The following is a 23252-nucleotide window of genomic DNA, read 5'->3' as shown; positions in this document are numbered from 1 at the left end:
CTTTTACTCTATTTTTAAACTAAATACGTATATTAAATTACTTGTATTGTAATTTATATAGGTGTATATTTTTGGGAATTAATTAGGACAAAAAAAAATATTTTAATTAATTGATAGAAGTAAAAAAGGATTAGGAATTAATTCATCTACCCATAATATTGGGCCAATTCCCTTTTCCTCATAAATCGAAATCTGTGGCGCAAAAAGACCCAACCCAAAACCCCATCGGCCCGGCCCAAATCCACCTAAACTAAAGACCGCCCCCCCCCCCCCCCCCGCCACGTCTTCTAATCAGTAACAATGGACTAACCAAACCAACTCTTTTCTCTCCCAAGAGAAAACCATCCTAGCGTAACCCTAATGTCACCTCGCCGCCGCCACCCTTTACCCATCGAACCATCGGCTAAAGCTGATTTCGGCGTCACTAACACCGCCTCCCATCAACCCCTGTCCCTTTCTCCCCTTTTCTTCAAGTAACAGAGCTTCGAACAGCTCGTCCAAGTCAAATCAGCCCCCTAATCAAGAAGCACGCAAGGATCTTTGGGTTTCTAGGCCGATCTTCCAACAATCCATAGGATAAAGGCTCGTTTCAATCCGTTGGAGCCTAAAACCATGAAGAAACCACTAGATTCGGACCTCTAGCCTTCAAATCGCTCCGAAAAGGTGAAAATCTGTCACTTTTTTGTTCATCATTTCATTTTTCGAAATTTCAGAATTTTCCTTCCTTTTTATTCGAAATTCAAAGAAGGCAAAATCCCCTGGAAGAAGCTGTTGAAACCCCCTCAGCGTTTGCCTATAAATACGACCTTCCTGGGCTGTTTTAGATAAGTTTTGAAGGCTAAAAATTCCCTTTGAACTAGGCTGAGAATTTGAGAGAAAACTTTTATTTACTTTAAAGTTGAATTGGAAAATCGTTTTCTTTTTCATAAGTCTTCGTGACTAAAAAGTCCATAGTTCTTTCTACGTTCTCAGAAAAATCCTTTTTTTTTTTTTTGGGCTGTATAATTTTGGTTGTTCTTGGCTAAGCAAAGATTGGTTTAAGTGGATTCGGAGACTCGACGATGACACTAGCCTCAGTTCGCTGTCCCAGAGAAGGTCAGTAATCTCACTCGTCTTCACTCCGTCTTCAATTTCGTAGAATAAAAATTTAGTTTTGTTCAAGTATTTTCTCGTCGTTTGTTTGTTTAGCTGACTGAAAAGTGATCGTTAGATGGTTATGGTTGTTTGTTTGATTCTGTGGACTTGAACCCGATTACTGCCTTGTTCTAATTTGTTGCATAAGAAATGATTAGGAAGATTAACTACACTTAGGAATTGTTAAGTACCTAATCGACTATGTCAAAAATGTTGTTTACATTACTCATGAGACTCTGTTTTCGTTAGAGAATCAATGCGTGACAACAAAAATGGTAGATTATGAATTTTAAAAGGGCGAACATACCTACTGTAACTACCCCTCCTTTCTCTCTGTCTTTGTATGTTTAATGAGGTGCTTACAGAATCCTTATCATGTGAAGAGGGTAGCTTTTGATTGTGGTTATGTTGTGTCAATCTTCTTTCTGCTGGTAGTAGTAGTTGTACAAAAAGGGAGTAGCTCTTGTTGGTCGAATCATTGATACACAGATAAAAAATGTGACTGATGGTAGTGATGTGTTTGAAATTAAATACGATTTTGGTGTAAACGAATCCATTCTTTTTCTCACTTAGTTTTGGAGTAACTCAATATAAGAGTGAGTAGTTGAAAATTTGTGTCAAGGATGGTTGTCTCGTTTTGACTATGAACGTTAATCTAAACTTGCCTCCCTTGACTATTTATGAAGTATTCAAAAATGCTAAAGCTTTGTGATACGAAGAATAGGAACCTGATGCGCTTCACTTAGTATTTGTAAGTGTAAAATTAATTTTCTGATACAACATGTTTAAATAAAACTTGTGCGGCTCCATACATGTTTCAGCACTTGTAGTTTTCCATTGGATGAATGTTAGTAACGGGCTTGTATACTCATTGTCGGGTATGTATCCCACTGCCACTTGTGAGAATGGTGAACCATCATATTTGGATACTATGCACTAAATAAATATGCTTCTTTATCTTAAAATTATGGTGCAATTTAACTATGATGTCTATAGGATTTAAGTCCCTTGTTTTTTTTAAGGATTGATTTAACAGGACATATTCTTGACCTTTATCATTACTTGAAGGAGTATTGATTAGCTACATTGGTAGAATTTTCTTTACTTGTTGAAAAAGGAAAGGTTACTGATCTGAAGATTTAACATGTCGAACATGTGATTACTCGAGTAGGCTGTCACTCGCTAAAATTCTGTTGTCGAGACTCGTTAGAATCTGCTCTGTCCAGTTTTTGTTTCAAGATCAGTATGTGAAAGTTAAAACATATGAACTACGACATTTAGGAAAGAAACTACTGATTCATACAAGTTTGAACTAATCCAAACTTGCTAACGCTAGAATAACCGTATCGCTTATAAATCTATTACTTCGTTGCTAAAAAAAAAAGGGGGTTAGTGTTTTCACTCCCTGCCCTACTCTTCGGAATCTAGAATTTTGAGTGTGTCGAGATGCAAGAATATGTGGCCAGTTATTTTCTAGATATGTTGTAAATAGCCTAGTCTTCATGTTCTTTTAAGGAAATAGAATGCTAGAATATATTATTAAGAGACTCTCCTCTACTAGCATACGTCATGCTCGTTGGATATTAAAACGTGAATGTGTGTTTTGTTTCGTGACTGTAGGAAACCATGATTTGGCTTACTGTTTTACCATGTTTGTTGTTGAGGTCTTATGTTTAGTTAATGAGATTATTGCAAGTCCATAACGAGAAGAATATTTTGTGTGTATCTGTCCTTCAAGATTTAAGTCCAAAATCTCTTTTTCTTTATCATGTCCATGAGACTTTCTTGACTTAAGATGGCTCTTGTTTATGAATTTTCGGGAGTTTTTCCATAGTTAACTAAATATGCTTCATACGTTAGAAAGCTACATTTGTTCCAAAAAAGAAAGTTACTCTTTTTTTTTTTATATATATAAAAGCTACTTTTTAAAAAAAAAACGTTACTGTTTTCTGATTAAAAGGTTAGTATTTTGATTAGAGAAAGTTACTGTTTTTTTTTTAAAGGGAGTTACTGTTCCGATTAAGAAAAAAAAGCTACTGGTTTGTGGGGATTACATCTGCCGAGTGTGTAGTTTGAACAACTCCGTCGCTCGTCTAAATCTTTGTTTGAAGTACTTATGTGGATCTACTTTTGCCCCATTTAGTTAAAAATCAGCATATAAAATAGCATACAATATTGTTATAACTTAAGGCAAGAGGGGTATCGATTTGATTAGTGAAAAGGATGTGATTAAGTGATTCAATACTTGTCTATTCTTATTTCATGCATTGACATTCATGAAAGCATGTATTCAGGATCATTCAATGTTCCATTTTTAAGGGGAAAAAATGCTAATTTGTCTAGATCGCAAAATGGTGTTATTATTGATCACTTTTAACAAAAAATCCTAGTCTGTGGATTATTTGATCTTGGGGCTATTTGGTTTTGTTTTGCTTCCACTTTGTATCCATGTTTCACTCTTAGAAGATGGGGATGTAGGATTCAATAAGCAGTACATTTTAAGGGCATCTATCCGGATAAGAAACGTGTGCCCATTTGGTGTTGTTAATCAAGAACACTGACCTAATGTGTGTGCAAGAAGTACGGGACACGGATAATGTATTTTTGAACTTGATTTTAGAGACCTGTGTACAACGGGGGAAGCGTACTTTCTCTCAAAGTAGTTTTCTAATCCAGTAATAGCCTTAATCCGCCCATCTATTGTGCCTCTGTTTTATACTTTTTGTCGATAACGTATCTTGCTTAGTTAACACTTGACCAAAGTCTAAAATCGTGCCTGGAGTATTTATGTTTGTCCTTGTTATATAGTTATTTGGAAAAGACAATTGCATTTTTGATAGTGTCAAGTGATTGCACTCTACTACTTTTACAAACATTTGTTTTAAGAATTGTGACCTCTTGTTATGAAAAGAAGATAAAACGTGTTATTGCTGGATATCAACTATGTTTTACAGTTTCATACCTTCCAAATCAGGAGTTAGCTAAATAAGTGGAGGCACTCTGTTAGTTGAGGTATTTTGGTTAATGTTTAAGAGTCATAATGAAGTTGGTTATCTTAAAGGAAATTTGAGTTTAATTAACGTGTCAGAAAAATCAAGCTTATTAGGTCCATCTCTTATTTATCCACAGAAGTTTCTTATTGTCTTTTGCCCATTGCCATAAGGATCTATGTTGCCCAAATGATAGTGTGTAGTTTCCCGTATGTTGTCCATTTTATAACCATTGTGGTTGGATCTCGTTCTAATCCTTTTCTTTCTTTCTCTTCTTTTTCATGAGCAACCTTGGGAGTACATTGGAGTTGTGATACAATTCCAATCTCTGCCCAGAATGGAGTAAACAGTAGCGGCGGTTTTGTTCGAGCTAGCAGTCCCATCTCGTTCGCGTCTCGAGTCTCCGCCCTTCTTCCTCTTTTCAAAATTCCAGGCCTTCATATTGGTTTATATTATTTGGCTAACGCTCTTATGAATTTGTATTTTTTGTAGTTTTTTTTTTGTGAACTCGTAACTCGACTTAAGTATGTTAGTAAGTTTAGTCATTGTCTTCCCTACCCTTTTTGGATATTGAACTTAGTATATTTATTTCGGATTAGGCGTATTAGAGTAATCACACCAATGATGTCAACTCTTTCGAGCTGCAAGAAGATTGGGATTTTAAGAGGTAAAAGTGGAGACTTCTTTCAAAATAAAGAATTCACTAACAAAGTTTTTTCAAGTGTTTCAGGCAAGAGTTGGGCATATTCTATGCAAAGGCCCCCACATGGATTTTTAGAAGTGATAAAAACACCAGTTTTGAAGAGTAAAAATAAGAATTTTAGTGACCCAAAGCAAATTTCTATTTTCAGAATTTGTTCTTTTTGCACTAACGTCGAGCAGGTTTTATTTTTCAAGTTGAAAACAAGAAAAAAAAATTATATTAGGGCCTGAGTACATTGGCCAAAGCTATTTTACAAGAACTACAAGGTACGCAATTTATTTTAATACACATATACTATCTTATTTTTCAATCATCTTTTCATTATGTGTGTACTTATCTATATCAAAGTACTTATACATATTATTATATTTTCCATGGCTATTCCTAAAAATATACCTCTTTATACTATTTTTACATATGATAAGCATACCTCGTGTATATATTATTTTCTCATAAAAAATATGTATTTTTATACTCTACATTATATATACTGTCCTTATATACAATTACCATATTTATACCTAATCTTCAAAAAACACACATGTACTTTTGGTAAACAATATACATCTCCAGTACGTACAATGTTACAACTCGTATTAATTACTTTCCTTTACAATGAGTATACCCGCATACTATTATTTTTTAAACACGTATCATACATATACTACCTTATTTCCATTAATTCCCTTGGTCGTTTTTACATTATATGCATCTATATAGCACTATCACGTCATCAGTAACTATTTTTAGTCACCCGTGATATACATATCACATAGATACATTATTTTCTTATAAAATATATATATATATATATATATATATATATATATATATATATATATATATCTTCTTATTCTTTATTATACATACTATTCTTACATAAAATAAATGTCATACATATTTTTCTCATGCATACATTAGCATTAATTACTTCCTTTATAAATATGCATTTACTCACATAGTTATAATTACTTTAAAAACCACTTGTTTATACAAATAGTTTTGAGAGAGTAGTTTCTTTTCCACAATTCTTTAAATAGGTACAACAACAACAACAACAACAACAACAACAACAACCCAGTGAAATCCCACATCTTGGGGTCTGGGGAGGGTATAATGTACGCAGACCTTACTCCTACCAAGGTAGGATGACTGTTTCCGAGAGACCCTCGGCTCAATAGAAGCATAAAAAGGGGGGTCAGATAAGGTTAAAGATTTAAAACGATATTGCAATGAAATAATGCAAGCGACACAGTAAAACAGGATAATCAAGGAATTCAAAGCGATATGGAAATGCAAATCACGAAAGCGGCACAGATAAAATAGAGTAATCAAAGTACAGAAAGTAGCAAATAATAACATAAATCAAAACACAAGAAATTATAATGCGCTAATGCGCCTACTAATGAGGAAAGATAACGAGACTTATATACTAGCCTTCTACCCTAATGTGGGTCCTCCACACCTTCCTATCTAAGGTCATGTCCTCGGTAAGCTGTAACTGCGTCATGTCCTGTCTAATCACCTCTCCCCAATATTTCTTTGGCCTACCCCTACCTCTTCTGAAACCATCCATGGCTAACCTCTCACACTTCCGCACTGGGGCATCTATGTCTCTCCTCTTCACATGCCCAAACCATCTCAGTCGCATTTCCCGCATCTTGTCTTCCACCGAGGCCACTCCCACCTTATCCCGAATAGCCTCATTTCTAATCCTGTCGCTCCTAGTGTGCCCACACATCCATCTCAACATTCTCATCTCAGCAACTTTCATCTTTTGAACGTGAGAGATCTTAACTGGCCAACACTCCGCCCCATACAACATAGCCGGTCTAACCACCACTCTGTAGAACTTGCCCTTCAGTTGTGGTGGCACTTTCTTGTCACATAGCACTCCTGAAGCTAGCCTCCATTTCATCCACCCTACCCCAATACGATGTGTGACATCATCGTCAATCTCCCCGCTGCCTTGCATGATAGACCCAAGGTACTTGAAACTACTTTTCTTTTGGATGGCCTAAGCACCAAGCCTAACTTCCACGCCAACCTCCTGGGGTGTCTCACTGAACTTACACTCTAAGTACTCTGTCTTGGTCCTACTCAGCTTAAATCCTTTAGACTCCAAGGTATGTCTCCAATCCTCCAGCTTAGCGTTAACTCCGCTACGAGTCTCATCGATCAGGACTATGTCGTCCGCGAAAAGCATACACCATGGCACCTCACCTTGAATTCTTTAAATAGGTAATAATAAATAATTAAATAATTCCACTCTAGTGTTAATTAAGCTAAATTTAAAGACTATCTTCGGATAGACTCTGAGGGAGAGGGTCATAGACATAGTGTGGTATGTAGATATTATGTTTGGCCTTGTCAGCCTTGTTTTGGTTTTGATATTCTCCTGATAGCCTTGCCGGCTTTATGATACTCATGATGTTGTAGCGGCCTTGTCGGCTCACTTATATATATATATATATTTGTATTTGGGACTTTTCTGCATGTAGGTGTCCATCGAGTCATATTATATAATAATCATGGTAACTGTTACGTTAGGTGGTTTCCAGCCTATGAGTCGGAGCCCGTCATGCCCCTCGTTAGGGTGTGACAGGACATTAACAATAACACTTTAGAGAAAATGGAGGTGCCTAAAATATCTAGAAGAAGTCATTCCATACCCAAAAAATTACTAATGTTAAGAAATTATTTGTTCAGAGTAGTTTTCAGACAAAAAAAATTAGTTTGGAGAATTTGCATATTTTAATTTTGTTTAATATTGATAAAATCAATGGCAAAACCATCCACACCCAAAGCTAACAGTATAAGGGCTAAAAATTTGGGGAAAAAGATGCCAGTTGAAGAGATCGTGATCGCTGTGACTAGTTGTTAGCGGTAGAATCGCTTTCGGTCGGAATGCCGGAGAAAGTGACTCCATTAAAAGGAACTGTGTGTGTATATAGAGGGGACTGGAAGGAAATTTTAGGGGGAAGAACAAATAGAAGAGAGGGACAAAATGGGTTAGGGGCACTGAGTTGGCATGCCACGTGGTATCCACCTCATCAAATGTTAGTGCCACGTAGGATTGGATGTCCACCTTGGATAATGGAGGAGGGGTATATTTGAACCGAAAGTATAACTGCAATACATTTAGACTCAAAGTATAACGAAGGGTACATTTGGTCATTTCCCAATTGTACAATGGTATATTTGACCCTTTTTCATTTAAGAAATCCAAATCCCCTTGCATTTTTAACGTCTTGGAAATTGGGCAGAGGAGAGAGTTTTGAAGTTTTATTAGTACTCCCTCTGTCCTATGTTACTTGTTCACTTTCCTCTTTACATGCTCTTTAAGAAATCATAAGTAAAAGTGTATTTTTACTATATTAACCTTATCTTTCTATAATAAATTTTACTCTAATCAGTATTAGTTACTTTAAAAAATAATTAATGTTAAGGTCAATAGGAAAAAATTAATTAGTTCTATCTTGATTTTATAAATGGATAAGTATTTTGGGATGAATATTTTTAGTAATGTGGACAACTAACATGGGACAGAGGGAGTAATAGATTCTTTCCATCTTCACCAAATAACTACTCCCTCCTTCTCAAATTATGTGTCGCCTTTTTGTTTTACATATGTCATGTCCTGGAGAATTATAAGTATAATTATAGCATAAATAGAAATGTAGATATGAGGGTTCGAAGCTGAGGAGAGGCAAGGAATAATTGATCAACATCTAACAATGTAGATTAAACTTCAATTAATGAGAGCCAAGGGACCAGATCGTGCCAGCTGGACAAGTTTGTTGCAAATCTGTTATATAAACAACAAACAAGTCTGGGCAAATCATCATTGAACAATTCGGGTTAAACCCAATTTCTCTCCTCTCAATTCTGATTTCTCATCTCCTTTCTTTTCTTTTCTCATCCAATCTCTTCTTCTCTTGTTACAAATCTGAAACAATCCATGGAAGCTCATTAAATCAAGCTCCATATATCAGTTTATTAGTATTTCATTTCGGTTATTAGTTGTAATTGCAATTTTTCTTTCAATTTCGAATAAACCAGAAAATTGTTCCCAAAATTTGCTTAATTTGTTGTGCTTTGTTTGAGTCTGTGACAATTGGTATCAGAGTTCACGAACTTGCGACTTGTGGCTTCAACAATGGCGGATGGCACTAGAATGCAGACTATGGATGCAAGGATCAATAGGCATGAAGAGGTACTCGTGGAGTTAACTATTGGCCAGCAAACTTTGCAACAAACACAACTTGATATTCAAGGAACATTGGAGCTGATTTTGAATCGTTTGACTGCTTTGGAGAGACCACAAGCAGATCCAAATAGAGGAGGATTGCTTCCTATTCCTACAGCCGAAGTAAGACCAAATAGAGAAGTAGGATTTCCAGTTCCACCTCTTAAATGAGAATTACCTAGATTTGAAGGTCAGGAACCTAGTGTATGGCTGAGAAAATGTGAGAGGTATTTTAATTTGTATAGAACTGTTGAAGAATCTAAGGTTGAAATTGCTGCTCTTTATCTTAATGGAGTAGCTGAGGTGTGGTTTAATTCATTAACCTTGAGTAGAGGAGTTGTAACTTAGGCTGAATGTAAGGAAGAACCGTATAATAGGTTTGGTGAAAATTTAATGGAGGGTGTGGTAGAAGAATTTAACAAACTTGAATAGACAGGGACAGTAGAAGAATTTCTGAGCAAATTTGAGGTTCTCAAATCCCATATGCTCATTAGAAATCTGATTCTAGAAGAAGCACATTTTTTGTCTAGTTTATGGGTGCTCTTAAGGAAGACATCAAGTTTGGGGTCAAGTTGTTAAAACCCACCACCTTGACTAGTGCCATATAATAGGCTAGAATGCAAGAGAAGGTTATTGAAGCTGCTAGCAAAAGAGACAAAACACCAGGAAAAGCTGCTGCTAGCAAAAGAGACAAAACACCAGGAAAAACATACTCTAACACTGGAGTGATGACTACTCAAAGGGTTTCAGCCATACCAACTGAAAGCACTAGTACTTATAGGTTGAGTCCCGAAATTTATGAGTATAGAAAGGCTAGTCACTTATGTTTCAGATGTGGTGAGAAATATGCACCTGGACATCAATGTAGTAACAAATAACTTAATTATTTGGTTGGGGAGAATGATGATAATCCTAAAGCTATAGTGGGCCATCCTGAAATTCAAACAGGAGATCCTCATGTAGCTGAGATCATGATAAAAGGGGAAATAGAGCAAGAAGTATTGGAAGCTTTTTGTCTTAGTGCACTAGCAGCCAAAAACTTTGGGATGAACTCTATACTAGTCATTGGCAAAACAAAAAATAAAAGTTTAGTAGTATTAATTGATTCTGGTAGTACTTATAGTTTTATTGATCAACAAGCAGTGGAGGAAATTAGTTATGTACCAGTTTATAGTCCACCTATGAGGGTGACTGTTGTTGATGGTAATTATGTCATTTGCAATGCTAGTTGTGCAAGATTCAGTTGGAAAATGCATAATAAATCCTTCCAGGAAGACTTGAGGATCATTCAATTGGGAGGGTATGATATGGTGTTAGGCAATGATTGGATGAAGACATATAATCCTATCAAGTTTAACCATGAGAAAAGGTGCATTACAATGAAAGGAAGGGCATCAAGACTGTGCTGCATGCCATACTTGAATCGGGCCGTTTAAGCTTGATCAGTGGCAGTGTTATGAGGAAATTGTTAAAAAAGGGTCAAACACTTATGGCTCATTTGTTCATGGTAAATATGACTTAGTTACCATAACAGGAAGAAGTAGCTGAACCAATACAACAGGTGCTTGACAAATACAAAGAAGTTTTTGCAGAGCCAAAAGCATTGCATCCTGCCAGATCATTAGACCATCAAATTCCCTTAAAACCAAAAATTGCACTAGTTAGCCTGAGGCCATATAGATACAATTACTATCAGAAGGAAGAACTAGAAAAACAAGTAACAGAAATGTTGCTCAGTGGGACAACTCGACCAAGTCAGTCTCCTTTTTCTTCTCCTGCATTGTTGGTGAAGAAGATGGAACCTGGAGATTTTGTGTAGATTATAGAGGGTTAAATGACATCACTATCAAGGACAAATACCCCATACCTATTGTGGATGATCTTTTAGATAAACTGCATTGATCAGTAATTTTTTCCAAGATGTATCTTAAAGCTGGATATCACCAAATTAGAATGAAAGCTAAGGATGTATTCAAAACTGCATTCAGAGCTCACACGGGGCATTATGAATTCAAGGTCATGCCATTTGGGCTTACAAATGCCCCTGCTACATTTTAGGCTTTGATGAATCAGGTTTTTCAGCCTTTCCTTAGAAAATTTGTATTTTTTTTTAATGACATCTTGGTCTATAGTCAGTCCTTAACAGACCATGTGAATCATTTAGCAAGTGAAACTTTAAACACCCTTTATGCAAAAAGAACTAAGTGCTCTTTTGGGCAATCTAAAGTTGAGTACCTAGGACATGTAATTACTGCTTATGGTGTATCTACTGATTCAAGCAAGGTTGAGCCATGGTAAACTGGCCTATACCAACTACAATTAAAGCACTTAAAGTTTTTTTTGGGACTTACTGGCAATTATAGAAAATATGTAGCCAATTATGGAGTTATTTGCAGACCATTAACAGACTTGTTGAAGAAAGAAGGATTCGAATGCGGTGAGGAAGCATATAATGCTTTTGCAGCCCTTAAGAGGGCCATGATTACTACTCCAGTACTGGATTTACCTGATTATACTCAACCCTTTGTAGTTGAGACTGATGCTTGCCACCCAAGTATTGGAGCTGTGTTAATGCAAAATGGAAGGCCAGTGGCATATTTTAGTAAGGTGTTAGCTCTAAGACACAGAGCCAAGTCTATCTATGAGAAAGAATACATGGCTTTGCTCAATGCCATAGATAAATGGAAGCTTACTTGCAGTACAAGCACTTTGTGGTGAAGACTGACCACCATAGTTTAAAATACTTATTAGAATAGAAAATCACTTCGGCAATACAACAAAAGGGGTTAACTAAGCTCTTAGGCTTAGATTATGAAGTACAATATAAGAAGGGAGATGAAAATAGAATAGCAGATGCCCTCTCAAGACAATTTGAAGTTTCACCATCTGAATCTCATCAACAGGAAACACTCAACACCATCACCATGACAGTTTCAGTTAGGGTGCAAGGCACTATTGCTAGTTATGAGAATAATGCTTTGGCAATGGACTTGATTATCTAACTTACTGTTGACCACATATATGACATTATAACTCTGGAGTTTTAAGGAATAAAGGGAAAACCTATGTTGGGGTCATTGGCACTCTCCAACAATAGTTGATCAAGATCTCTCTTCCATTGGATGGAATTTAGGACAACTTGGTACATTAAAGAGGTTGGCTCAACTATTTTATTGGCCTCTTATGAAACATATGGTCATTCAATATGTATCTTAGTGTGATATTTTCCAAAAGAGTAAGAATGAGAATGTCTCATATCCTGGATTATTGCAACCACTCCCCATCCCTGTTCAAGCTAGGAGACACATCTCCACGGATTTCATTGAAGGATTACCTAAGTCTAAAGGTAAAAAAGTCATTTTTATGGTGGTGGACAGATTGACTAATGCTACTCATTTTATAGCATTGGCTCATCCTTTCACTGCTGTGGATGTGGCCAATAAACTTTGGAAAAGGGTTCATACCTTGCATGGTACTCCTAAGTCCACTGTGTCAGATAGAGACATGATTTTTCTTAGTAATTTCTAGCAAGCATTGTTCAAACTTAAAGGGACTCAACTTCTCTACAATTCAGCTTACCATCCCAAAATTGATGGTCAAACTGAAAGAGTAAACAGGTGAATTGAAAACTACTTAAGGTGTATGACTAGTCAGAGGCCTAACCAGTGGAAGATTTGGTTGTATTGTGCAGAATGGTGGTATAACACAAATTTTCATGGCAGTTTAAAGTTCAGTCCCTTTGAAGCCTTGTATGGTTTTACTCCTCCGCAATTGTCCATGGGCCTTCTCTTGTAATCTACAGTACCAACTGCAATTGATGTGTTGGTGCAAAGACAACAAATGCAGCAACTACTTCAGGACAACCTATTGAAAGCTCAAGAAAGAATGAAGTTATATGCTGATATCAAGAGAACTGAGAGAAAGTTTCAATTTGGTGATATGGTTTATTTGAAAGTTCAACCATATAGACAAACTTCCATATCCCTCAGGAAGAACTTGACACCTTGTTCCAAATACTGTGGTCTATATCAGGTTATAGATAAGGTGGGGTCAGTTTCTTATAAGTTGTTGTTACCTCCCATTTCCAAGATCCATCCTGTTTTTCATGTTTCATTATTGAAGAAAAATGTTAGCACTAGAGCATTAGATCAATCAGTTCTACCTATGACTAGTGCAGAAGGACAGTTTTTAGTCAAGCCAGTTGCTGTTCTACAAAGGTAGCTTGTGAAAAACGGTAATGTTACTGCGGTTAACGTGCTCATTCAATGGTCTAATTGAGGATTATGATTTCATCAAACCCAAGCTCCCAGAATTTGGTGCTAATCCTTAAGGATAAGGATTATTTGAAGAGGGAGGGTATGTCATGTCTTGGAGAATTATAAGTATAATTATAGCATAAATAAAAATGTAGCTGTGAGGGTTCGAAGCTGAGGAGAGGAAAGGAATAACTGATCACCATCCAATGGTGTAGATTAAAATTCAATAAATGAGAGCCAAGGGACTAGATTGTGCCAGCTGAACAAGTTTGTTGCAAATAGGTTATATACACAGCAAACAATTCTGGGCAAATCATCATTGAACAATTTGGATAAAATCCCATTATTCTCCTCTCAATTCTGATTTCTCATCTCCTTTCTTTTCTTTTCTCATCCTATCTCTTCTTCTCTTGTTACAGATCTAAACCAGCCATGTAAGCTTGTTAAATCGAGCTCCATATATCAGTTTATTAGTATTTCATTTTAGTTATTAGTTGTAATAGCAATTTTGCTTTCAATTTCGAATAAACCAGAAAATTGTCCCAAAAACTTGTTTAATTTGTTGTTATTAACAATTCTGGGCAAATCATCATTGAACAATTCGGATAAAACCCCATTATTCTCCTCTCAATTCTGACTTTTCATCTCCTTTCTTTTCTTTTCTCATCCTATCTCTTCTTCTCTTGTTACAGATCTAAACCAGCCATGTAAGCTTGTTAAATCGAGCTCCATATATCAGTTTATTAGTATTTCATTTTAGTTATTAGTTGTAATAGCAATTTTGCTTTCAATTTCGAATAAACCAGAAAATTGTCCCAAAAACTTGTTTAATTTGTTGTTATTAACAATTCTGGGCAAATCATCATTGAACAATTCGGATAAAACCCCATTATTCTCCTCTCAATTCTGACTTTTCATCTCCTTTCTTTTCTTTTCTCATCCTATCTCTTCTTCTCTTGTTACAGATCTAAACCAGCCATGTAAGCTCGTTAAATCAAGCTCCATATATCAGTTTATTAGTAATTCATTTTAATTATTAGTTGTAATTGCAATTTTGCTTTCAATTTCGATTAAACCAGAAAATAGTCCCAAAAACTTGTTTAATTTGTTGTTATTTTGGTTGAGCCTTTGACAACAAGCCCCTTAAGAAATATTAGTTAAGAGGGGGTATTTGACTACTTATTTATGTCTAAATTATAATTTCTCTCCATTAAATATTTACTATATTGATGTGTCATCTCTATTAGTGACAAAATTCTACTAAGAGGAAAATGCAGAAAACATCATTTTGCCTAGAACTACTTCTAAAACGATAAATAACTTGAACCAACTATTTTAGTAACCACGACAAATAATGTGAGGCAGAAAGAGAGTAAGTTTTGAGTAATAGAAATACCTCCCCTATGGAAGGTGAATCAACGAATCAACATTTGCACCTGATCAGTTTGTTACTAGTTGAAGTCCGAACTCCCCTGGTACAGAGGAGATAATTGAGTTTTGAAATTTTTAACAAATCTTTTCATCTTTAGTAAATTACTTAATTACGTAACATAAACCTCTCCCCTAGGGAAAGATGAATCAACGAATAAATAGTTGCCCTGCTTCTCAGACTCGATCATGCTTAAATATTATTTGACATGGGTGTATTATAATAAGGTGTAGGGGTAAATAGAACTATTTTCTTCTTTTTTTAAATCAGTCCAAGGTTTGGAATAAATAGAACTTGGTTGTGCACGCACCCTAAATTATTTTATCAACTAGACGGCCTATGCCCGTGCTGCGCACGGGCCCAACACTTTAGATTATAGTGCATCTATGTGCATGTAGTTGTCTTTGAATAGTGATTATATATATATATATATATATATATATATATATATATATATATATATATATTATGTTTAAAATACGATTAATATAACATTGTAGTTTGTGCTCCATATCTAAAACTTTATTATATTAATGTTTGCTACGAATACAAAATCGGTAAATTTATTAGTATTTTTTAAAAGAGAATAAAAATAAAAAAGTAATTAAATTCTATCTTATTTTAAAATATAAATATTTTAAGTATATTTATTTTAGTGAACATAACAAATAAATGACATGGCGGAATAGCAAATACAACAGTTTAATATCTAGATTAGATCTCAGGCTAATATAAAAAAAAAAAAAACTGTATGGTTTGACTACTTAACTTTTTGAAGAAAAACAATTTCATTTGCTCCCACTAATGGATTGATACGCACGTGACAATGAATCCATCATTATTGACTTAATGAGATACTTTGGAAATTACATGAATATTGTTTGATTTTTTAATATGAAGTGCACTTTTTGTTTTTGGACATTATTAATTTGCACTATATATATATATATATATATATATATATATATACACTATGTTCAAAACACGATTAATATAACATTGTAGTTTGTACTCCGTATTTAAAACTTTAGTATATTAGTGTTTATTACGAATACAAAGTCTGCACTTTTTTTTTGACATTATTTTTTTTTAATATGGGTTTCACTTTTTTCTTTTTTGACATTACTTGATTTTGTTAATATGGGGTCTACTTTTTTTACAGTGAGTTTGGAGATGGTGGGTTCCATTTTTTTTAATTTATTTTTTATTTTTTATATTGCTTAATGTTGTTTAGTATGAGGTCCACCCTTTATGGGGTGCACTTTTTTTTTTTATTTGACATTATTAGTTTGGACTATTTTTATGCATATAATATATATACATATACTATGTTCAAAACACGATTAATATAACATTGTAGTTTGTGCTCCGTATCTAAAACTTTATTATATTAGTGTTTGCTACGAATACAAAACCAGCACTTTTTTTTTTAACATTATATTTTTTTTAATAAGGGGTTCACTTTTTTTTTTTTTTTTTTTTGATATTGCTTGATTTTGATAATATAGGGTCCACTTTTTTTTTCCCATGAGTTTAGAGATGGTGAGTTCCAATTTTTTTTCTTCCTTTTTTTTATTGCTCGGTGTTATTTAGTATGAGGCCCACCCTTTTTTTTAAGGGACATCGGATGACAAAGCATGGGTCTAAACCCATGCTTTATATAGTTTCTTCTTTTCTTTGTTTTTATTTTTTATATTGCTTGGTGTTGTTTAGTATGGGGCCCACCCTTTTGGACATTATTAGTTTGCACTATTTTTATGCATATAATATATATATATATATATATATATATATATATATATATATATATATATATATATATATATATATATATATACTATGTTCAAAACACGATTGATTTAACATTGTAATTTGTGCTTCATATCTAAAACTTTATTATATTAGTGTTTGCTACAAATACAAAGTCTGCACTTTTTAATATGGGGGGCACTTTTATATATTAGAATTATGGGGCCCACAATTGTTTTTGCATTTTTGTTTTGACATTGTTTGTTTTTTTAATATGCGATTCACTTATGGGGCCCACACTTTTTTTTGGACTTTTTTTTTGACATTGTTTATTTTTTTAATATGGGATTCACTTTTTTTTTATATATATATATTGCTTGATTTTGTCAATATGGGATATTATATTCAAAACACGATTAATATAACATTGTAGTTTGTGCTCCGTATTTAAAACTTTATTATATTAGTGTTTGCTACGAATACACACGTAGCAATGAATCCATCATTATTGACTTAATGAGGTACTTTGGAAATTACATGAATATTGTTTGATTTTTTAAGGGATAAGGCACTGTTACCCCCCCCCCCCCCCCCCCCTCAAACTTGTACCAAATTTGCTAGGACACACCTTTCCTTTCAAGGGGTCCTATTACCCCCCTAAACTATATTTTTCCGTAATTATTTGCACTTTTTGTGCTGACCTGGACCAGTGTCCCAGTTATATTACGAGTTGTGTTATACACGCGCTGTGGGCCCCAAGACAATTCACCCGATCGTTTTAATTTTATTACATTTGCTCATTTGAACCAAAAGAACACCCAAAAAAGCAACCGAACCTCTTCGATTCCATCATAAAATTTCCCCAAATTCTGAATTCTTCTTAATTCTCCTGCATTGCATCATTAATAGAGTGAACAAAATTTCCCCAAATCCTTCAATCAAACGTTCTATCTTCCTTCAGTTCAAAAAAGTATAATGTAGGGTTTTTTTTTTCCATTTTTTTGGTGGTACGATTGTTGATTCACGGTCAGTTGGAAGGCTAAGCTTATCTTTCGACCAAAGGTTAGTACTTTACTACATTTAATTGGTTTTGTGTTAGTCTAGGGTTTTAGGGGTTTTTATGTTTGCGATCTTGATGAATCGAATAAGTAGTATTTTTGTTGAATTGCTGCTAAAATGTTAGATTTTCCACTTGATTTGTATGTCTACACTGCTTTTTTGCTTTAGTGAGTTTTTCTCATTTTTGTCAATTAGTTAGTTTGTTGAGAATTATGATGAATTTTTTTGTTATTTGTGTTTGTTTGCATTTAGGTATGAGTGGGTTTACATTTATCACTATAAGACTGTATCATGGTGGGGACTTAGTGTATGAAGATGATGAGGATGAAGCAAGATATGTGGGGGGGTAATGAACAACCAAACATTAGAGTGTTTAAGTTGCAAGAGATAGTTAGGAAGAAGTTTAAAGTCCATGTTGGTAAGACCACAGCTAGGAGAGCAAGAGCTAAGGTGCTGAAGGAGATAATGGGAGATCATGTTCTTGAGTCTGGGAGAATTCTTGATTATAAGGATGAGTTGTTGAGGACAAACCCTGGAAGTACTTGTCTTGTTAAACTTGGTGATGCTAATGATCTTGGTCAGCCAGTTTTTGAAGGTTTTTACATCTGTTTTGATGCACTCAAGAAGGCATTTATGGCTGTTAGAAAATGCATAGGATTAGATGGTTGTTTCCTTAAAGGAATTAGTAAGGGGCAATTACTATGTGCTGTGGCTAGGGATGGGAATAACCAAATGCTTCCACTTGCTTGGGCAGTAGTGGAATATGAGAACAAAAATACTTGGAGTTGGTTCTTGACTTTGCTGAAGGGGGACTTGGGATTAGGAGATGGCACAGGCTACACTATTATTTCAGACATGCAAAAGGTTCACACTTTCTATTTCTTTATTCTTTATTGTTTCTGTTTTTTCACTCTTTGATGCCAACTGTTGTAGGGACTTGAATCAGCAACTAGGGAACTGTTGCCAGCCTGTGAAGAAAGAAGGTGTGCTAGGCTCATTCTTGCTAACTGGTCAAAGGAATGGAGGGGGCTTCAAAGGAAGCAAGTATTTTGGAAGTGTGCTAAAAGCACTTATGAGGCAAAATTTAATGCAAATTTGAAGTTACTGGGAAAACTTGGAGATGGAATAGTTGATGATCTACTCTACTATGATAAAGAGTATTGGTGCAAGGTGTTTTTTAACACTGATGTGAAGTGTGATTCAATTGATAATAATATGTGTGAGAGTTTCAATGCCTGGATTTTGGCAGCTAGGCACAAAACTATCATTAGCATGCTTGAGGAGATAAGAGTAAAGGTTATGACTAGAATTGCTAGGTTAAGTCAATTTGCAAATACTTGGATAGGGGACATTTCTCCAATGGGAATGAAGATATTGGAGGATAATATTGACAAAGCAATGGACTGTTCAATGGAATTTAATGGAGAATCAGGATATGAAATGTTGGATGGAGACAAACAACACTCTGTTTGTCTAAGAAAGAGGGTATGTAGTTGTAGATCATGGATGCTTAGGGGGATACCCTGTGCACATGCCATATCTTTCATGGTTTTAAAACAGTGTGACCCAACTGACTATGTTGATAGCTGCTACAAAAAAGAGAGATATTTGATGACATATTCTCACTTCATTCAGCCTGTAAATAATATGCCTTTTTGGCCTGATAATAGACATCCCACTGTTGCACCACCAGTGGTGAAACCAATGCCAGGCAGGCCCAAAAAAAATAGAAGGAAAGAGCAAAATGAAACAAAGAAGTGTGAGAAATTACCTAAAAGTGGTATGCCTATGGCATGTGGTCTCTGCCATGTTAAGGGTCACAACAGAAGAGGGTGTCCTTTGAAAAATGTTGCCTCATCAGTTCCATTAAGTTCAACACCAAATGTGGGCAGACCAAAGGTAATGTACTATTTTATTGTGTGTCTTTTAATATTGGTTGTGTCTTCTAATATATGTGTGTTTGTATGTTAGAAAACAACAACTGTTGAAGTTGAGCATGCAGTAGAGAGAGGGAGAGGCAGACCTAAGAAACATACAGTTGCTGCAGAAGTTCCATCTGCAACTAACACAACACCAAATGTGGGCAGACCAAAGGTAATGTACTATTTTATTGTGTGTCTTCTAATATTGGTTGTGTCTTCTAATATATGTGTGTTTGTATGTTAGAAAATAACAACTGTTGAAGTTGAGCCTGCAGTAGAGTATGTTAGAAAACAACAACTGTTGAAGTTGAGCCTGCAGTAAAGAGAGGGAGAGGCAAACCTAAGAAAAATACAGTTGCTGCAGAAGTTCCATCTGCAACTAACACAACACCAATTGTGGCACATGAAACTTCTTCAAGAGCTGCTGAAAGTACAAAAAGAACCAGAGGTGCTAAAGGTGGTAGAGGAAGTGAAAGGGGTGCAGGGAGAAATGAGGGAGGAGAAAAGGTTAATCACCTACTTGAAAGTTGGTTCAACTGCTCTGGAAGTACTACTACACCTGGTTCAACAGCTGCACCTAGTTCAACTGCTGCATAGAGTTCAACTGCTGCAACTAGAGGAAAAAGAAAAAGTGTGGGAGGGGATGTTAATCATCCACTTGAAAGTTGGTTCAACTGCTCCGGAAGTACAGCTGCACCTAGTTCAACTACTGCACCTAGTTCAACTGCTGCAACTAGAGGAAAAGGAAAAGTTGTGGCAAGAACAACACCATATAAAAGGCCAAGAGTGATGGGAGTAGGTGTGTTTCAAGCTAAGAATGGCTTCACAACTTTTAATGTAAGTATTGATACATTACTATATTGTACTGTTCTCTTAATAACAGTAACTCATGATTTTTTTTTTAATAGCTTGGGCTGCCAAGTCAAAGAATAGTATCTACTGGACCCAAAAAAATAGTAAGATCAGCTGATGTAACTGGTGATATTGGTTTCAAACCAACAGGTGCACTGAAGTGGAATGGAGCTAAAACACTCACAACAAGAAGGCTTCAAGAAATTAGAGATGAAGTAAGGGCTAAAGCAAGGCAAATTACCAATCCTTCACTGCCAAGAGACCCATGGAAGATCTAATGTTAAGTGCCAGTTGGAAACAACTTGTATTTTGTTTGTTTTAAGCTACATTAAGACTTAAGAATTTGAAGTGGTATTCAGATGTACCATATGTTTTTTGTTATGTTGGAAATGGTACTAAATTCTGCTATTTACACCCAATGTTCAAGAAGTGTTTTGTTTATCTATGGTGCATTTGAGTGACAAAATCTAGTATATGAGAAGTGTTTTGTTTATCTATGGTGCATTTGAGTGACAAAATCTGGTATACGAGAATGGTTTTGATGCTGAATTCTGGCACATTTGAGTGACAAATTCTGGTGCACTTTGCTGCATTATGTGATCTTATTTTGTTGCATTATGTCACTGAAAAAACGGTTAGGTTGTTATGGCATTTGAGTACAAGTTAATGCTGAATTCTGGCACATTTGAGTGACAAATTCTGCTGTACTTTGAGAATGAAAAAACTGTTAGGTTGTCATGGCATTTGAGAATGGTTTTGTTTGCTGAAATCTGGTGCAATTCGCTGCATTATGTCACTCAAAAACCTGTTAGGTTATTATGGCATTTGAGTACAAGTTGATGCTGAATTCTGGCACATTTGAGTGACAAATTCTGGTGCACTTTGAGAATGAAAAAAACTGTTAGGTTGTCATAGCATTTGAGAATGGTTTTGTTTGCTGAAATCTGGTGCAATTTGTTGCATTATGTGATCTTATTTTTACCAACATTTACTCAAACAATACCAAAACAAAGTTGTCAAAATTTAGTGAAAGAACACCAATATGAGAAGTAGGATAAACTAAAACAAGTGTAGGTACAAGACCACCATTAAAATACCATTACAATGCTTCGTTACAATACCAAAATCTACCATCCAACAAAACACATCTAACTTAGCCTATCCGAGATCATTTAAGTACCATTACAACACATCTTAGCCTATCCGAGATCATTTAAGTACCATTACAACAAACAAAATGAGGTACTATTAACAAACCACTAGCTACTATGGCAACTTCATTTGATTTTTCTTCAAGTTGCCCATTTCGAATAAACTATTAAGATACACAACAAATAAACAAACCATCAAACACCAAAGTAAGTTTCTATTAAACCAACACCTCCCGCTTTTCTTTTTTCCTGTCATATCCTTCTCTTTCAAATTACCCTTCTCTTTTGAATCTTCAAGCTCATTCAAATCATCCTTCTCCTCTTTTGTATCTTCAAACTCATTCAACCCATCCTCCTCCTCTTTTGAATCTTCAAACTCATTCAACTCACCTTTATCTTTTGAATCTTGAAGCTCAATCAACTCACCTTTATCTATTGAATCTTTTGAATCTTGAAGCTCAATCAACTCACCTTTATCTATTGAATCTTTTGAATCTTGAATCTCAATCAACTCACCTTTATCTATTGAATCTTTTGAATCTTGAAGCTCAATCAACTCACCTTTATCTATTGAATCTTTTGAATCTTGAAGCTCAATCAACTCACCTTTATCTATTGAATCTTTTGAATCTTGAAGCTCAATCAACTCACTGATGTTGAGATTATCATATTGAAGGGTAAGACTTTCAACCTCATCCAACTGAATTTTCTCCTTAGGTTCAAGTGAATTCATGTCGACATTATCATATTTCATCTTAAGACTTTCAAGCTCATCCAAATGCACCCGAACATGCTCGTAATTTTCTTGTAACTCTTTGATTTTGTTCACCAATCTTGGAATAATAAACCTTGATCTTTGATCAACTCTCTCCGTGTCTCTCCATCTGAAAAAATCGCACTTCATTGGCTGAAATTTGAAGAATACAGTCACTTGAAATTAACACTTAACACTAAAATTAATCAACCAAATTAGAATATGAGCACAAACCTCATAGTGAGGACAAGACCAAAATCTCCTTCCGGGATTGCGATCAGACCAAGATGTCTGCATTTTCAGCAAAATGCCATGTTTGCATCGCACTATGGAATTGAGTATAGGATCTTCTTCGTCCATACACAGCTTATTCAACAAGTTGTTCGCCATTCCTAACCCTAAAATTTCATTCACAGAAATTGGGGAAGAAAATTAAAACCCTAAACTAGAAATTCGACATGAGATGGAGAAAGGATAACGAATTTAGACAGTAATTTACTTACCTCGTCGAAAAAGACGAGAATTTAAGACCAAAAAAATAATTTGAATTCTTCAATTTGGGCTCATAATCGGTGGAGTAAAGGATGAAGAACGGAGTGAACAAGAGACGATGGGTCTTCACATAAGCTTTGTGATGATACGTGGCAGTTTCCCATTCGTGAAAAATTATGTTTTTTTACCTCTACGCGCTTCACATATTTGATTTCACGCACCAGTCCAGGTCAGCACAAAAGGTGCAAATAATTACGGAAAAATATAGTTTAGGGGGGTAATAGGACCCCTTGAAAGGAAAGATGTGTCCTAGCAAATTTGGTACAAGTTGGGGGGAGGGGGGGGGGGGGGGGGTAACAGTGCCTTATCCCATTTTTTTAATATGGGGGGCACTTTTATATATTAGAATTATGGGGCCCACAATTTTTTTTTGTTGACATTGTTTTTTTTTTTTTTAATATGGGATTCACTTTTTATTTTTTATTTTTTATATATTGCTTGATTTTGTCAAT

The 23252-nt window shown here is 35.3% G+C and overlaps 3 protein-coding genes across 3 annotated transcripts; 2 read left to right on the top strand and 1 right to left on the bottom strand.

Moving 5' to 3' along the window:
• Nucleotides 1-295: 295 nt before the first annotated feature.
• Nucleotides 296-11522, top strand: LOC132609393 (uncharacterized). The gene is made up of 2 exons (XM_060323366.1): nucleotides 296-1095; nucleotides 8955-11522. The coding sequence occupies exons 1-2, from the start codon at nucleotides 1062-1064 to the stop codon at nucleotides 9245-9247; spliced, it is 327 nt and encodes a 108-aa protein (XP_060179349.1). The 5' UTR covers nucleotides 296-1061; the 3' UTR covers nucleotides 9248-11522.
• Nucleotides 11523-17556: 6034 nt separating this feature from the next.
• On the top strand, nucleotides 17557-20621 carry LOC132612154 (uncharacterized). Its single transcript, XM_060326481.1, has 6 exons — nucleotides 17557-18433; nucleotides 18503-19468; nucleotides 19541-19663; nucleotides 19780-19998; nucleotides 20089-20328; nucleotides 20400-20621. Exons 1-6 carry the CDS (start codon nucleotides 17879-17881, stop codon nucleotides 20619-20621), a joined length of 2325 nt encoding a protein of 774 aa, XP_060182464.1. The 5' UTR covers nucleotides 17557-17878.
• Nucleotides 20622-21560: 939 nt separating this feature from the next.
• LOC132611435 (uncharacterized) lies at nucleotides 21561-23047 on the bottom strand. The gene is made up of 2 exons (XM_060325873.1): nucleotides 22483-23047; nucleotides 21561-22378 (listed from the first exon to the last, which is right to left on the bottom strand). The coding sequence occupies exons 1-2, from the start codon at nucleotides 22485-22487 to the stop codon at nucleotides 21610-21612; spliced, it is 774 nt and encodes a 257-aa protein (XP_060181856.1). The 5' UTR covers nucleotides 22488-23047; the 3' UTR covers nucleotides 21561-21609.
• Nucleotides 23048-23252: the final 205 nt, after the last annotated feature.

The sequence above is a fragment of the Lycium barbarum genome, chromosome 9 (genome assembly GCF_019175385.1).
Source record: "Lycium barbarum isolate Lr01 chromosome 9, ASM1917538v2, whole genome shotgun sequence".
Classification (NCBI taxonomy): Eukaryota; Viridiplantae; Streptophyta; class Magnoliopsida; order Solanales; family Solanaceae; genus Lycium; species Lycium barbarum.
The sequence above is the reverse complement of the archived record's forward strand: the minus strand, read 5'-3'. Positions and strand labels throughout refer to the sequence as shown.

What these genes read in the sequence shown, in the direction of transcription:
- LOC132609393 (XM_060323366.1), top strand. Translation starts at nt 1,062, where the DNA reads ATGACACTAGCCTCAGTTCGCTGTCCCAGAGAAG. An exon ending in AGTTCGCTGTCCCAGAGAAG is followed by an intron (nt 1,096 to 8,954) that starts GTCAGTAATCTC and finishes AATTGGTATCAG; the next exon opens with AGTTCACGAACTTGCGACTT.
- LOC132612154 (XM_060326481.1), top strand. Translation starts at nt 17,879, where the DNA reads ATGAAGATGATGAGGATGAAGCAAGATATGTGGGGGGGTAATGAACAA. An exon ending in TTATTTCAGACATGCAAAAG is followed by an intron (nt 18,434 to 18,502) that starts GTTCACACTTTC and finishes CAACTGTTGTAG; the next exon opens with GGACTTGAATCAGCAACTAG. An exon ending in CAAATGTGGGCAGACCAAAG is followed by an intron (nt 19,469 to 19,540) that starts GTAATGTACTAT and finishes TTTGTATGTTAG; the next exon opens with AAAACAACAACTGTTGAAGT.